Source organism: Myotis lucifugus, unplaced genomic scaffold (genome assembly GCF_000147115.1).
Source record: "Myotis lucifugus unplaced genomic scaffold, Myoluc2.0 scaffold_101, whole genome shotgun sequence".
Classification (NCBI taxonomy): Eukaryota; Metazoa; Chordata; class Mammalia; order Chiroptera; family Vespertilionidae; genus Myotis; species Myotis lucifugus.
In genome coordinates, this window is record NW_005871149.1 from 3,117,667 (window position 1) to 3,133,701 (window position 16,035).

The 16,035-nt window shown below is 56.2% G+C and overlaps 1 protein-coding gene across 2 annotated transcripts; it reads right to left on the reverse strand.

Moving 5' to 3' along the window:
- Positions 1-356: 356 nt before the first annotated feature.
- Positions 357-14,685, reverse strand: STRIP1 (striatin interacting protein 1). Of its 2 annotated transcripts, XM_006092571.3 has the most exons (20): positions 13,765-14,683; positions 12,949-13,023; positions 12,393-12,527; positions 12,185-12,305; positions 11,494-11,562; positions 10,512-10,618; positions 10,279-10,406; positions 9,741-9,923; positions 9,269-9,486; positions 8,249-8,314; positions 8,061-8,124; positions 6,698-6,769; positions 6,168-6,242; positions 5,939-6,036; positions 4,573-4,699; positions 4,282-4,382; positions 3,468-3,534; positions 2,933-3,037; positions 2,320-2,524; positions 357-1,277 (listed from the first exon to the last, which is right to left on the reverse strand). In XM_006092571.3, exons 1-20 carry the CDS (start codon positions 13,952-13,954, stop codon positions 1,030-1,032), a joined length of 2,454 nt encoding a protein of 817 aa, XP_006092633.2. In that variant the 5' UTR covers positions 13,955-14,683; the 3' UTR covers positions 357-1,029. The 2 variants fall into 2 exon arrangements, with proteins under 2 accessions (XP_006092633.2, XP_023612849.1); XM_023757081.1 differs by lacking the exon at positions 8,249-8,314 and having other exon boundaries at positions 13,765-14,685.
- Between the last annotated feature and the right edge of the window lie 1,350 nt (positions 14,686-16,035).

The window sequence follows — 16,035 nt, forward strand, 5'->3', positions numbered from 1 at the left end:
GGGTGCTCCTTTATCAGCAACAGGAGGGGGAGATCCCAGAAGCAGAGCCGCAGACAGAGCGAGGAGGAGGCAGACACGCCCAGGCTCTGAGGCCAGCTCAGGACTGTGATCCTGACAAGCCTGGAGCTCCTACCGCATGCCATCAAACCCAAGGGCGCAGGACAACGTGTCACCCCGCAATCCAGAGCCCTGGAGTGGGCAACGCCAGATGGAGGCGGGAGAACACTCTGGAGGAGTGCCCCACAGAGGGGAAGGGCAGGCAGCCTGGCAGAGACATGCTGGCAAGAATCCCATTTCTAGACCTGGAGGACATGTTCAGGGGCCACACTTTCTGCAGACGAGGCCATTGGGATTACTTTTACTTCCTTTTAATGTAAACAGAATACACAAACACATTAAAAACCCCAACATGACACAAGAGAACACACACAGGTTTATATATAGATATTTACAGACCCTCGAAGATCCAGAGGGAGAGGGCACCTCTGGCTAAGGGAAGCTTCTCTTCCCACCCCACCCTGTCCCAACCCAGTGCTGAGGGAGCTGCAGGAGCCTCTGCAACTGCTTCTGGAGGAAACTCAGCAGAAGGCTGGGATGACACCAGAAACCCCCAAAGCAAAACCAGGACTCTGACTGTTTGGCCCCGGCCCCAATGCTAAGCGTCCTCCTTGGCAAGCTGGCTGCCAAGGGTCTGCCTGTCTCCAGAAGAGTCAGCGTGAGCCCCGACATTCAGACGCGATGGGTTCCCAGCCTATCCCAGCTTTTCCCAGCCTTGGGCTGAATGAGAAATGAGCTGCAACCAACCATGTCCAAGAGAGGAGGGAGGAGGAATGGAGAGAGGGTGGCAAGCAGAGATGACGCTCCCAGGCAAGATGCTGGGACCAACCAGAGGCCAAGCCCAGAGCTGTCTGGGGAGGGCACAGTGAGGTGGTGCTGCCACCTGGAGGGGGCTGGGCGCACTGCAGTGAACCAGGACAGGCCCTGGGCACCTGACACATCACCTTTCCTGTTGGGTCCCCTCCAGGAGCCTCACTGCAGCAGTTCTTCCCAGGAAATGGGCTTGGAGAAAACCTCCCTTTCTAACCAGAGGTCGTAGTTCATCTGGAAGTCCTCAGGGAGGTCCACCCGCTGGCCCAGGACGCTCTGCAGGCAGTTGTCCACAGGCAGGAAGTCGGGGTTGCTGTGGGCCCGGTCATAGCGCCGGGCGTTAAAGCGTTCAATGTTGGCACGGAGGGCACACTCCTCCGCTTGGAAGTCCCAAGGCCGGGCATCCAGATCTGGGACAAAGCAGGAAGACATGGTCAGGAGCTAGGCCTTCCCGGCAGCTCCCCTGGCACTCACAAGTTAAGGGCCAGGCCCCTCCCCCACTTGACTGGATGCCAACTTCCAAGTCCTACCCTCAGCAACACTGACAGGACTTCTTTGCTGGATACAAGGGAAAGTCAGGTGACAGGAGAAAAGCCAGATCTACAGAGGAGGCCGCACTGTGGCCAAGTGGACCCAGTGAGGAGCCACAGGTGTGACTCACTGCTCTGAAAGCCACCTTGTCCCTGGCTCTCTGGATCAGAGGAGGAGCATGCAGGTCCCTCATTAGCTCATTCTCTCGATTCCCTGCCCAGGCACGAAGTCACGGGGCGCTGGGCCAGGAACTGAAATGATGCGGCAGCGTGGCCAGGGGACACCCAGAAGAACCCACTCTGCCCAGGAGGCCCAGGCGGCTGCCCAGAGGGGAAGAAACATGCGGACACGGGACAGTTGTGGGGGTGCGGGGTGTGGGGGAGGCACCCTGCCAGAAGGCACAGAAGAGGGACACAGGCTATATGCACAGACTGAGTGCCCCGTGTGCCCAGAGACCCGGAGTGACGGGCTGGGCTGCAGAGAAGCTGGGTCCGGTTAGAGAGAAGGGGAGGAGAAAGGGAGGGAGGGAGGGAGGAGGCAAGAGTGTGGGCCTCATACACCACGTGTGAGAGTCTGGCTCTAATTCCAAGGGCAATAGGAGGCCAGTGAAGGCCTTTCCTCGGAGGTGCCCGCAGACCCGCACTCTAGAAAGATCACTGGAGCAGAGTCTGAGGCTGGTCAAGAGCTGAGAGAATTTGTGGGCAGGGGGGAGAGAAAAGATGGGAGAGAGACTTATGACAATTTCTGGAAAAGGCAGAACTTCGAGGGAGGGACAGAGGAATGGGGATGATCAGACACCGAGTCTGGGCAGCTTCTCAAGGTCCTTCCTCACGCTCCCACCTGATTCCTCAGGGCGGCCTGGAGCAGAGGGGGAGAGGTCGCCGCTGCCCGACCCCCACAGCACCCACTTGCAGGCCTCACCGTTGCCGTAGGCCCAGTCGTCGTTGAGCCGGTGCCGCACCTTCTGGTAGATGGCAGACATGGTCTTCATGTTGCTCTTGCGCCACTGCCGCCCCAGGTACTTGGTCTGCACCTTGAGCAGCTTCAGCACGTACAGCTGCATCATGGCCTGCTTCACCTTCAGGGCCCGCTTCAGGATGGGGGCGGACTTGAACACCACCAGCATCTGGAAGGGCACGGGCGGGCACAGTGGAGGGCACAAATAATGCCTGCATCACCAGCCACTGCTCAGCCGGTTTGCGGTCATGGGCAGGGTGACCAACTGTCCCAGCTTTCCCCAGACTGAGGAGTTTGCTGGGACGCGGAACTTCACAGCTAAAACCGCCAAGTCCCAGGCCAAGCAGGACCGCTGGCCACCCTAATTATGAGTCGTTTTGGAATCTGAAGAAAGCTATGAATTCCCTGACTTGTCAAGGAACCAGGAATCAGTCCTTAAAATACACGGATGCGGCTGCAGGAAAGTGAGGAGGAAGGATACAGCCGCAGCAGCGAGCCCACCCCAGACCCCTGCTCCTGCTCAGGGGAGGACGGGCGTGGCACTGTCACAGGGTCCATGCTGACCGCGCTGACTCACCATCGTTCTTGAGTGCTTCCACTTGGTCAGCTTGTTCAAGATCCGAAGGAGGTTGATACAAGAAAAGAGGTTCCTCCAGCAAAACTGGTTATTGTCGCCTGCTTCCTGCAGGGAAAGCCCAGGAACCACGACCCTCAGGGCAGGGGCTCAGCAGCTTCCAGGGCGGCACATGCATGACCTCAGACCTGCAGGTCTCCCTGCCTGTGCCGGCACCCACTCCTCTCCTCAGCCCCCGGGAAACTCCATCCCTCAGAGCTGGGCCCACAGTCCCAGCGAGGGGGAGAGAAGCAACTCGGCCTGGTGAGCGCTGGGTCATCAGCCCCTGAAGACCATGCTCCCAACAAAGGAATCCCTACCCCCTAATCTTTCTGCCCGACAAGGTCCCTCCCCGCCCTTGTATGCAATTAGTGCTTTAAAAGCCAGGCACTCGACAGGACCTCATCTGTGAAGACACCTCCATCCCAGGTGGGGGAGCCGGGCTCTGCACCCCCCACCCTCACACCAAAGGGACAGCCGGTAGAGCCTGGCCACTCACCAGACTCTCCGCAGTCAGCTCTGGCAGCTCGTGCACCACGCAGTGAGGGTAATCCAGGACGGAAATGCTGTGAGGGCAGGGCAGGCCGGAGCCCACCATGAGCAAAGGCTGGGTCTGGCTCTGCTCTCCTCCCTCACTCGTTGGGATGCAAGCGGGATCTACCTGGCCTGCACCGCCCTGGTTTCCAGCTCTAAGATGAGGAAGCACCTGCTCCCAGAGAAACTGTAGGGTCCCCCTGGCCAGAGACCAGCCTGACACTGTGTAAGGGGTGGAGACCCTGCTTTCCCTGCAGCCATGCACCTAGGCTGGGGGAGACGTCTTACGGCAATGAGTGTATGCCAAGCCCCTCAGGAGACAGTGTCAGCTGATGACTTGCCCTGTGATGTACCACACTGATGAGCAGGCACTGCCAAGTACAGGTGGCACCAGGCGAGAGGGATGGGGGCTAGGAGTCAGCAGACAGGGCGTGACAGCGCACATGGCTGAGCTCCCTAGGGAGAGCGGCAGCCTGGCTGGCCTCCTCAAAATTAATTAATTAATTAAGTTTAAAAGGCACGGGACAGTGAGGGCTGTACTGGAGACCAGGATGAGACCCCTCCCACCCAGGCACAGACTGAGTCACGGGTCACTAGATAGCTAGACTCGGATTTGACACACCGATGTTTTCACAGGCAGGGACCATGCTTCATTCATCTCTGAGAAGCCTGGCAGAGTGCTGGCCCTAGAGGTGCTAAGTGGGTTCAGTGGGAGCGGCTACCTGGGAGCCCTGCCATCTGGCCCCGGGCCCCCCCTCCTGAGCCCTGGTCCCTGTCACCTGTTCTTGGCAGTGATGTAGGACATGATGTTTTGATTGAAGAACTTTAGAATCAAAGGGATGCAGTTGGCAAACACCAGGTGCTGGGCCATGTATTCAAACTGAAACCAACAGAAGACAATCAGCATGCCCGCGGGGGCCGCCCGCCTCTCCTGTCTCTCCTCCCGGGATAGAAGGCCTCGGCTGGAAGACTGAGTCGGAACGTTTGAAGGCCAAGGCCTCCGTCTTCAGGCCTGGAGGGCAGCACTGCCAGGCCGTGGCCAGTGGACAGGAAGGAGGCCTGGCAGGTACCTGGTAGACGTGGTTCAACTTGAAGTGCTTGAGCAGCAGCAGCAGGACAGCGGAAATGGCCTTGACAATGACCTCTTTGTGGCGGTTCACATCCACGCCCAGCTTCATGCTCTGCAACACTGTGGTGCTGAAACACAACAGCCGGGTGAGCCCGCAGCTTGTTCCGCGCCCTCCTAGGTGCTCACAGGAGATGGGATTCCTGAGCCTTCTCTGGGCAAAGGCTCCCACTCCACCCCCGACCCGTGGACATCTCAGGTCAGGCCCAGGGCTCCTCCCACCCAGCACCCAAGCTCAGCATAATTCTCTTCCTGTGATTCTAAACACATCCTTAGCCTATTTCCCTGCCTTTCCTCCACAGTGAACTTCTCAAGATCCCCCTAAGCTTCTGCCACTAAAGGGACTGTGTTCTCGCGTGTGCTCTGTGGAATACCACCACACGGCACACTCCATGTCATGGGGAAAACTTAGGAAGCATTGAGTTAAATCAGTTTCCTTTTTCTTTGAATTTATTTTTCAGTTACATTTGACACAATATTATACTCATTCTAGGTGTATAACATAGTGATCAGACACTTAAATCAGTTTCTTGACTCAAGACTTCTGTCAGTCTTTTAAGAGGAGGTACAGTATTTGACTTAGGAACCCCCTTTCCAAGGACCATCACAATGGCCCAGTGTTCTGACACCCCCTTTGGTATTAGCCAAGCCCTGCCTCCAGCCTCACCTGCCTTTCACCCCAGACTCAAGGAGCCCTGCCACCAGGGAGCTGGGCGGGTTGAGCGGGCAGGCAGGAGGCCAGGTCAAGGCCACGTCCCTCTCAAAGTAGAACATGATCTCGATCTCGGTTTGTCCTCACATCAAACAGAGGCGGTCAGTGCCCCAGGGAGGAAGCGCCCTGAGGACTTCACTGTCACCTGAGGCGCTCACAAACGGCCCGCAGGCCGGGTACTGTGAACGGGAGAGCCACACCCAGCGGAGGCTCAGCTGCTGGCTGGCACGGTGTCCAGAAGCTGCATCTCCCCATCCTGATGTCCCAGCCACACAGCTTTGGGGGGGTTTGGGGAAATGTCGCCCCAGCCCAACTCACTCTGCAGAGGGGTGAGGACTCTCCCGGTCACTCAGGCATCCACCCAGGGCAGAGTCTACACTAGAATCCAGGCCAGCTGGGCTGACCTTCTCCCCAAGCAGCAAATCGAGATATTTAACCCAGTACTTATTTTTCTTCTGAGCCAGGAATACCCTCAACTTAACCTGCAGAGAAGTTGAGTCAAGAAAGGAAGCAACCTCCCAAACCTGGGGACTGAAAGGGAGACACGGCCCCGTTCTGTTGCCCCACCTGCTCCACGCACAGGGGCGATGGTACTCACGGCATCTCCTCAGGCAGGACGTCGGCCAGGATGTTGATCGAGTCGGTTTTGGCTTTGGAGGTGGGGGCTGCAGCCAGCAGGATCTTCAGCAGCGCGATCTGGGAGGACAGGAGCACCCAGGTGCAGGCCTCAGCCCGGAGAGGTGGTCCCTCCGCAGGGGCCCAGGGGCAGGCACTCAGGAGGGACTGGAGGCACTGGCAGGCAGGCTGGAGCCTGAGGAGGGACTCACCATGTACTGGGGCAGGCTGGGGAGCAGGCCTTGGTAGAGTGTTTCTGCAGGGACTTGCTCCACTTCCTCTTCTCCCTTTGACCACAAGGGTAGAGATTCAAGCCCAGTCCTGACAGTCTCCTGAGCCAGCTGCCTCGCTGGCTGGAGGAGGGGCTGTAAGCACTGATGTAAACAACGATGCGGATAGTGACAGCACACCTGACTGACAACGTGCAGGCACTTTCCTTGTAGGAAGCCCATTAGTCCTCACTACACTCTGTGAAGAGGGCATGATTATTATCCCCATCTCACAGGTGAGGAAACTGAAGCACAAACAGATCCAGTCTCCTGTGAAGTTGTCACCCCAAGTGGTGGCGCTAGATTCAGAGGTGGTGACTGGCTCAGAGCCTGTGCTCTTCACCCCGGCACCCGATAAGCCACCCCTGCAGGGGGAGCAAGAGGGCAGGACCAGGCAGCTTCGTGGTCTAGGCCCAGCACTGTGCCTGGAAAGAGCGGAGGGATCCTGTTGGCTGAGGAAGGCCCCAACTCACCCCTGAAAGAGGAGAGCGAAGGAACTCCTCCTCCATCTGCGCCTGGACCTCCGCGATCGACGTGTACTTGTGCTGGGGAGAAGGGAAGAGGCGCTGGGAACAGTTCCTACTCTCTGGCTGCACGCCCCACACCCTGGCAAAGACCCGGGCAACTTCTTCAATCTTCTCCAAGAGGGAATCTCCACAAAGATCCCTAACTAACCTCCTGTACCCAAAATACTTTCCTAAGTGAGCAATTGCTTTTTAAAAAAATATATATATATATATTTATTGATTTCAGAAGGAAAGAGAGAGGGCGAGAGAGAAACACCAATGATGTGACAGAATCATTGATCAGTTGCCTCCTCAGCACCCTCTACTAGGACTGAGCCCGCAACTTGGGCATGTGCCCTGACCGGGAATTGAACCATGACCTCCTGGTTCATAGGTCGATGCTCAACCACTGAGCCACATCAGCTGGGCAGCACTTGCCTCTTAAAACCAGTATAAAAAGCACATAAAAGACTAGAAAAAAGCAAATTAAGGGAGAGAAAGGGGCTTCCAGATAGCTATAGTGACAGAAAAATTAGTCCAAGCAGAATCAAGTACTCGAGTATTTGGGATCAAGTATTCAAAAAGCTTAGGTGCATGGGGCCCACTCAGTACTAAACATTTCAGAAATATGTTCCAAAAACATAGCCATTTACACTCCAGATGGGTTGTTAGGGAAACACCTCTTTCCGACTCTTGGTGTTCCTTCCCCTATGGAGGGACTGGATGTGCAATACACCCCTGCCCCTCCCACACACCCCATCTCTCCCTGCCCCTCCCACACACCCCGCCTGGCTGACTGGGCAGAGGAACAGGACATGCTAAGCCCACCCCTTTCGCTTTTCTCTTGAACAAAAGCCTCTGCTCCTCGAGCAGGCCGGCGGGCTCCAGCACTGCCTGGCTCTGGGTGGGGGAGTCTGCCTCATTCGGGAAGTCAGGGCTGGGACACCTATGGCTGCAGTGCCCTTCGCCTCAGTCTCTAATCTCTCTGCCAGCCTCAAAGCTGGTGTTTCTATCTCCACCTGCCTACTCCTCTATCTCAATCGCCTTAGAACTTGAGCAAGGAAAGGGGGCTATTTAGTGGGCCCTTAAAACTCCAACAGCTTCAGGTAATATAATCTTGAATGAGCCACCAGTTAAGTCCCCAACAAAAGCTCGGCTAGAATCAGTAGAATTTACAAAGAACTGCTGAGAGGAACTGCCACCGTCCACCCATGCCTCCAGCCCAGGCTCCTTCAGGCCGACAACAGTCTAAATGGCTTCTCCCAACGGGCCGATCTCACTTCACTCACTTGGGACCAAACTAGGCCAAAAGCTCACCCACACCACCGACCTGCTTCAGAGTCTTGATGCTTTCGTGGATTGGCCTGGGCAGCCCCACCACTGTGTTCGTGTCGCTGGAGGATAAAGAAGGCCCTGTGTTAAGCCCAGACATCAATCCGCCTGGGTCCCCAAACACCAAAGGCCAAGAGAGTGGATTTCTCGCTACTTTTCTTCAAAAGGAACTCAGATCACACTCACCTGCCCAGAGTGTAACCTATGAATTTGCTGCGGCTGGACTCGAGGAACATCTCAATGTCTTTCTCTCTGCCCAAGAGAGAGAGAGAGCAAGGCTTTTACTAAATGTTATTTCAAGGTGTCATGGTTACTAAAATACAGAACATCCAGAAATTGTGGAGACAGAAGAAAAAGTCTCCCTCAACTGTTTTTCTTTATGGAAAAAAATCCCTGAAACCTTCAGACTATTTTCATGTTCTTCATAATGTTGAATCAATGACCTGAAATTATATTATGTGTAATTTGTTTACGGGACTTGTAAAATTAAAGTGATATATTGAATTAAAAGCATACTTTATTCAGCTATTAAGACCTTTGTCAACAGAACTCCTCAAACTTAAAATTTTTACACCGAGAGCTATAAGCTACTGATTTTTTTCATGAGTCACATTTTCCTGTCAAACAATCAGTGTATCTTGCATTTTCTGAAAACTTGTGTGTTTTCCCATCACGGAAAACTGGGGCTTTACCTGGATGGAGAAAATGACTTCTATATCCTCTCACATGTCCATCTAGTTCTTAAGTTGGAGCCATTTCAAACAGACATCATTTCTATACATCAAGGTGCCTTCCCGCCCACTGATTCATGCACATATATCTCAATACCTGAATTACGGCTCTAAAGGAGCTATTCCTCAATCTATCACTTTTCTGTTAACCACATACAACCTCAGGGGGGTGGCAATGGGGTCACTTAAATGTCCTTGTTCTCATTTTTCCCACCCCCTTCACTTGTTATCATGTCTACCCAAGAGCGAGCTCCGATTACCACTGCAGAGCCACACAAGGGCCTCTTTGTGCAAGGCCAGCCAGGCCAGCCCCCGAGACCCGGGCCAGCACAGGGGACTTTAAGGGAGCCTCATCCCAGAGCCAAGCCCAGCCTGTCCCAGCAGAGGACCTCACGTGACCCAGGCCAGGTGCCAGGCCTGTGGGTGTGAGGGCCCTGGTTTTAGGCCAAGAGCTTTCCAAAGGTCTGAGACTCACCTGACCTTGGGCGCCCATGGGAGCCCCTTTGGGCAGGTAAGCCTGTCAGTCTGGGGATGCTGAAGTGGGGGAGGCATCACCTCGTCCCGCTCGAGGGGGAACGTCTCCCCCTCCAGACTGTTGTCGTCATCGTTCTCTTCTTCCTCCTCTCGAGAGTCGTCGGCCTTGTAGGGGTCCCGCTCGTTGAAGGCGTCCAGGTTGTCCTGCTTTATCAGCGCCTGGAGACGGGGGAGAGCAGACGAGAGCCCACTGAGGAACCAGAAAAGGCCAAGGAAGCTACAGAGGCTGCGACACAGAAAGGGCAGTGAGAAACCAGACAGGAAGTCAAGGTTGGGACCAGATGACAAGTCATTCCTTGCCCTAGTCCCTCCTGAGACCCACTGTAAGCTGGGACCCTGCACTGGGGACAGTGTCCCTGCCTGGAGGCCTTTACCTGACCAAGCCGTTCAGAGGCCATTCCTGTTGCCCTCACCTTGTGCTCCCGCCGGCCCCGTTTCTGCTGCTGCTCGATCAGGTCGGAGGCAGACGCGGGCGGCGAGGCGGCCCTCATGTTGCGGATCACTTTGATGCTGTCCTCAGGCAGCGGGGGCAGGCCCAGCATGGTGCGCTTCTCGGCCTTCATGCTCTGCAGCTCCTCAAAGCCGCCCAGCGTGCACTGCATCAGACGGAAGCAGGCCGGGGTCAACACGCCCACAGGCTGTGCCAGGCGCGAGAGCACCCATGACATCTTTACAGAGACCCTCTCGACCTCTGAACAAGGGACTATATCCACCCCAGGAGAGTTCAGTGAGGCTGGGAAGGGAGAGGAGAAACGGGCTGACCGAGCCTAGTGCACACACACGCTCAGCTCTCTGTCTGCCATGCTCTTCATGTAAAAAGGAGACTGGAGAGCCTCGCCTGCAAGCTCCACAGGGCTGGCCCCTTCTGAGAGGGAGGGTGACCACCAGGGGGAGTGGTCCAAGCCCCTCTCCGGCCCTGTCCCCTGGCTTCCCCTTCCAGGAGGCACTCACCAGTACTGTCTTCCAAAGCAGCAAGAGAACCTTCTTCATGGGGAAGTGAGGGGCATGGCCACTGCAAAATTTGGTCACCATCCCAAACAGCATGATGGCAAATGGCTCGTTGTTGTACAGCGGGGAACCTGGAGGCGACCACAGTGTCAGGAGCACACGCAGGAACAGGGCCCTCCCAAGCCCACCAGCCTCAGCACCAGGAGGGGCCTCCGGACAGGACCCTGGGGTCCTACCCAGCTCGGCCCTGAAGGTCTGGCGCATGGTCTTCCACTCGGCCTTATCGCCCTCACACTCCTGGTGGACGGTCTCCACAATCAGGTACATGATGTTGAGCAGGACCCTGGGGGGGGGGGAGGGCGATAACAGGGCGGAAGCGGGGGTGTCAAGGGAGACCCTTGGCTTCCTCACGCCCACTGACACGAGAAAAGCCTGGGCACCAAGGCTGGCAGATGGGAGGGCTGTAACCGCCAGGAAACTGAGCGTCCCACAGAGCATGTGGGCTTCTTTCTGTCTCATGTTGCTAAGGTGGGACCCGATCTGTTCTGTATTTTGATGTCTAGCAAAGTGCTCGCTCAAAGCAGGTGCTTGGCAAATGGCTGCTGAATGGATTAATGTGAACAATGGCCACAAAATTTACTGCCCTGAGCTTCCTGGAATGAAAAAGACCCAGCGGTGGGAGAGAACAAGGTGGAGGTGAGAACAGGATGTGTTTACCACGGTGGGTGCAAATCAGGAGCGCGCAGGGTGATGCCCGGGACCCTAACTACAGCGAGGACACCACCAACACCCAGTCTGGAAACTTCCAAAGGCAGAGAGACAGGTTCTCCTCCTCACAGATGGGGAGGTGCTCTTGCTCTTGAGCAGCTGCGATTACTTCCTGTGCAGCCATGAGCGTCTTGAACTGTCAGGACTAACCCTACGCAGGTGGGGCAGCTGGGTGCGAGAAGGTGGGAATGTGAGGAGTGGCATCCAGCGTTCCATCCAATAGAAAGGCCCATGGCATTCTCAGCACTGCGGTCCTATCACATGATTTCCTCTGGGAGACTCAACCCAGAGCCCCGCCCGAGAGAGCCCCCAGCAGGGCTGACTGATCCCACCCCAAGCCCATCACACCCCAGGTGAGTGTGTGAGAAGGACGCGTACAGGGCCCACACCAAGAAAACCCAAGGATGCCCCAAGCCCTGCTCTGACGCCGCTCAGGCTAACCGGCCTCACCTGAGGTCCGTGCTGTCAGCCAGGGAGATGGCCGGCTTCCTCACTGCGCTGCTGCAGGCGGCGCTGTTGCTGCAGGAGAGACTGAATCAGTGCTGCCCCAGAGGGAAGAGAGGGTCCCCTTGACAAGGGCTGCCCCACCAGGGATAAAACACTGTGACACGCTTAGACTCAGGCCCTGCACCAGATCCTCAAGACTGGTTCCAGCCCTAACCGGTTTGGCTCAGTGGATAGAGCAGCCATGGGCAAACTACGGCCCGTTTGAAATGAATAAAACTAAAAAAAAAAAAAAAGACCTTACCCTTTTATGTAATGATGTTTACTTTGAATTTATATTAGTTCACACAAACACTCCATCCATGCTTTTGTTCCGGCCCTCCGGTCCAGTTTAAGAACCCATTGTGGCCCTTGAGTCAAAAAGTTTGCCCACCCCTGGGATAGAGCATCGGCTTGCGGACTGAAAGGTCCCAGGTTTGATTCCGGTCAAGGGCATGTACCTTGGTTGTGGGCACATCCCCAGTAGGGGGTGTGCAGGGGGCAGCTGATCGATGTTTCTCTCTCATCGATGTTTCTAACTCTCTATTTCTCTCCCTTCTTCTCTGTAAAAAATCAATAAAATATATTTAAAAAAAAAAAAAAAAGACTGGTTCCATAAGCTCCCCCGCGCCCCCTGCTCGGGCCCCTCGGGACTCACTCTATTTCCATGTTGAGCAGCTCCACCAGCGCGTGGAACGTGCCCACCTCCAGGAGCAGGAAGACGTTGTAGCGCATCCAGGACTGCACCTCCGCCTCCGAGCTGCACTCCCCGAAGGTGCCTGCAGACAGGGCACAGCTCAGAGCCCCGCCCGCATCCGACTGGCCAGGTCACTGAAGGGGCCCGCGCCCTGGGGTCCCCTCAGTACCTTGGGCAACGTAGAGAATGGCCCGGGCCACCTTGAGTCTCTTCTCCCTGGCAGTGACTTCCAGGCCGTCCAGGAGCCTCATGGCGTGGGTCCGGTGCTGGTTGTTGTCCAGCTCGGTCCACTTCTTATCGGTCACTGCAGGGCAAGAGGCCAGTTCCACCTGAGGCCAGACAGCCTCACCACGGCCCGGCACCAGCTAAGCCACCAAATGCAGGCCTGCCTCGGGACAGAGCTCAGAGAGCCAGTCACTCTCCCCAGAGGGCTAAGGTCCCCCCGCTGCCCTAGGAACCTGACTTTCCAGACGGAAACAATGCTATTTTTGCTGCAATTTTAAACACATCAAGTTTCTTCTTTTCCTGAGACTCACAATCTGAAAAGCCACCATCAGAGGACTTGCAAGCCCACCCTGAATGGCACATCTGGCCTGGCACAGTCAGGGCTCAGCCGGCTTTGCAGGCCGTCGGGGATGACTGAGGTCATTGCGATGACTAGGAGGAACCCTGCAGCTCTCATGACACGGGTGAAAGGAACCCCGATGTGGAGGGAACCATCTCACCATGGAGGCGGAAGTCCTCCTCGAAGCATTTTCGGTTCATCAGGAATTCTGGCCCCTCCGTGTAGCTGTAAAGCTCTGGCAAGAACAAAGTCTCATCAGCTCTGTGTCCACATCCCACACCGGGGCTCACACGCAGCAGAGAAGGCAAAGCGTCTGCTTCCGGGCCCAACTCCATCCCGAGTCGCAGTCACTCCTGGACTATGTTCTGTAACGACTAGGGTCTTAGTGTTCTGGTGAACAGGACGGAGAGAAAGCTGACTTTCCCTGCAGCCGACCCAGAATGCCAGTGCAGCCTAGATGCGGGGTGGCCCCACCTGGTGCACATGGACCCCAGCAGGCCATGCCAGTGGCTGACTGCCATCACAAACGTGTCTCTCAGTGGGTGCTGCCTTCTGAAGAGTACTGTACCCCAAAGCCTGTGGAGCAGCTCAGGGTAACCTCACGTTACACAGGAGCAGCAGGGGCAGTGACAGATGTGCACAGCTGCAAGCACCCACTGCTTGCATTCCTCACTACTCACTGCCCTAGGAGAGACCCGTCAGGGGACCGAGTATGGCCAAGGAGCACCTCTGTCCACACGGGGACTGGGCCACAGCCCGCTGAGCCGACCACCCAGAGATGCTTCATTAAAGTAAAGGACAAGCCAAAGCTATGAGACAAACAGGCTGGACCCAGTAATTAACCTGTTTTATAGACATCATTACTGACTGAGACTAACTAGTGGGGAAAGTGGACTCCAAAATGGCAATCACTCTTAATTTTATTAAAGACCAATAAGGTAAAAACACCCCCAAGAACACAGAGGTCTATCTTTACCCGACAGCTCGGCCGCCCACTTGTCCGTGTCAGCATACTCAAACTCCAGGTCCGGAGACTCGGAATAGCCCTGTTGAGAACAGGAGAGATGATACACAAGGTCGCTGCTTCCCAAAGGAAGAAACACGCGTGCTTCCAGAGACCCTGCTGTGCTAAGGACACCACCGCCGCCACTCTTCCGATGTTTCATCACATTCGTCTCCCGGGCTCCAGCACCTGCTCGATCCTTCAGAGCACCTGTGACTCACAGTGCTACAGGGGCAGGGGTATTGTTAATGCTGCCTCCTTGGGACTGCAAGTTCCCTGAGAGGCGGAACATTGTCCATTTTGCTCACCATGGATTCCACAATGCCCAGCACTACTTGCCATGAATGAGTGCGTGAGTGAGTGAATAGTTTACTCAAATAACTACTTGCTGGATGAATGAACACAAAGCTTCTATGCATTCCATGCAGGGAATGACCATTCACGCCATCTGGTGCCCAGATTCCGGCAGCCTCCCTTCTCTCTGGCTAGTGGGCTGTCACCAGCCAGGACAGCACAAATATCGACCCCCTCAGCCTTCTCTCACATTTCAGTGAGAACCAACAGGAAGGCAGCAGCTGAACAGAATGGCTTCCCTCCCCACCGGAGAGAGTGTGACAAAGAGAATCATTTCACTGCTGGGGACAGGTGATCGCTGAGCACACGCGTCTGGGAGGCCTTCTGGGAAGAGGCCGTGGAGACACAGGTGAAGTCCTCAGGCCTAGCTACGAGCTCCGTGGGAAGACAAAGGCCGCCCACAGACACTGAGTGGCATGAACTCCCCTTCCTAGTCAGAGGCAACAGGGTACACGTTCACAGGTACTGAACTTCAGCTCTTCATTTATCCTCCCATTGCATAAGACTACCTGGAAGGTTTTTGTTGTTAATCCTCTCGAGATTTTTCCAGTCATTTTTAGAGAGAGTAGAAGGGAGGGGGAGAGACGCAGAGAGAGAAATACTGATTTGAGAGACATCAATTGGTTGCCAGAATCAAACCTGGGATCCTTCTTTTCATTTAAAAAAAATATATATATATATTTTAAATTTATTTCAGAGAGGAAAGGAGAGGGAGAGATGGTAACATCAATGATGAGAATCATTGATGGGCTGCCTCCTGCACACCCCCCCCTCGGGGGACTGAGCCCGAAATCCGGGCATGTGCCCCAACTGGGAATCAAACTCCGGACCCTTCAGTCCACAGGCCGACGCTCTATCCGCTGAGCCAAACCGGCCAGGGCTGCCCGGAGGCTTTCGGGCACTAATGAAAGTTGGGCAGCACAGGGCGGGCTCCCAGCAGTGCCGTCCGGTCCTCCAGGCCCTGCCCCGGCTCCCAGCCCGAGAACCAGAGAGCCAGCCGAGGCATCTCTAAGAACAGGTCTCTCGGCTCAAATGTGCTCACCCACTGCCCTGCCTTGAGCTGCGCCCAAATGGAAATGAAAGGGGAGGAAGGGCAATGTAAAGGCGTCGGAGGGGACTGATTTGAGCATTACGGCTGCTTAAGGAAAACGTAAAGCTCTCTGCAAACTGCAAGTCCTCTCAGGATGAAGGCGGGTCACCCCACCGCTCCCACGCCCCCCACCAGCCTCTGCGCACGGGCTCCTCAGAGGTGGTTTCTTTGCTTTTCCAGTAACTCCCTGGGCGCAGGGGAGTGTCTGCTTGGACCTGCCAGGCTTGGACCTGCTTTACTAGCACCAGAGGCTGCACGAGCCAGTAGGACCAGGGCCGGCCTTCGCAGGTCTAGGGTGGTGCCCTCGGTCCCCACAGGCCGGTGCCCACGCCGGACAGCGAGGCGCCGTCTCGTCCCTCCGCGCCCGCTGGGCGCCCGCGCAGAAGGGCTCTGGGAACGCGCCGGGAAGGAGCCCCGCGCGCGGCGGCGGGAGCGTCTCATTCATGAATCCTCCCGGGCGGCGGTGGGAGGAACTCCACTCGGGCGAGGCGACGAGGCGGCTCCGGGCTACGGTGCCTGCGGAAGGGGAGGCGCGGCCCCCCGGCCAGAGAGCAGGGAACGCCGAGCCCTCACCCCGGTTTACTAATGGGCATTTCTCATCTTGAACCGTTCAGCTCGGGGCGCACCGGGCCCCCCGACGCTGCTCCTGCCAGGCTCGGCTCGGCTCGGAGGGAAGGTCCCCTTTCCCGCTCCCCGCCACCTCCGGGCGCCTGGAGCAACCGGAGGCAAGGGCCTATGGGTGGCTCGGCGGGCCGGTCTCCGTCGGCAATGATCGCACTCGCTTCATTAGACACGGGGGA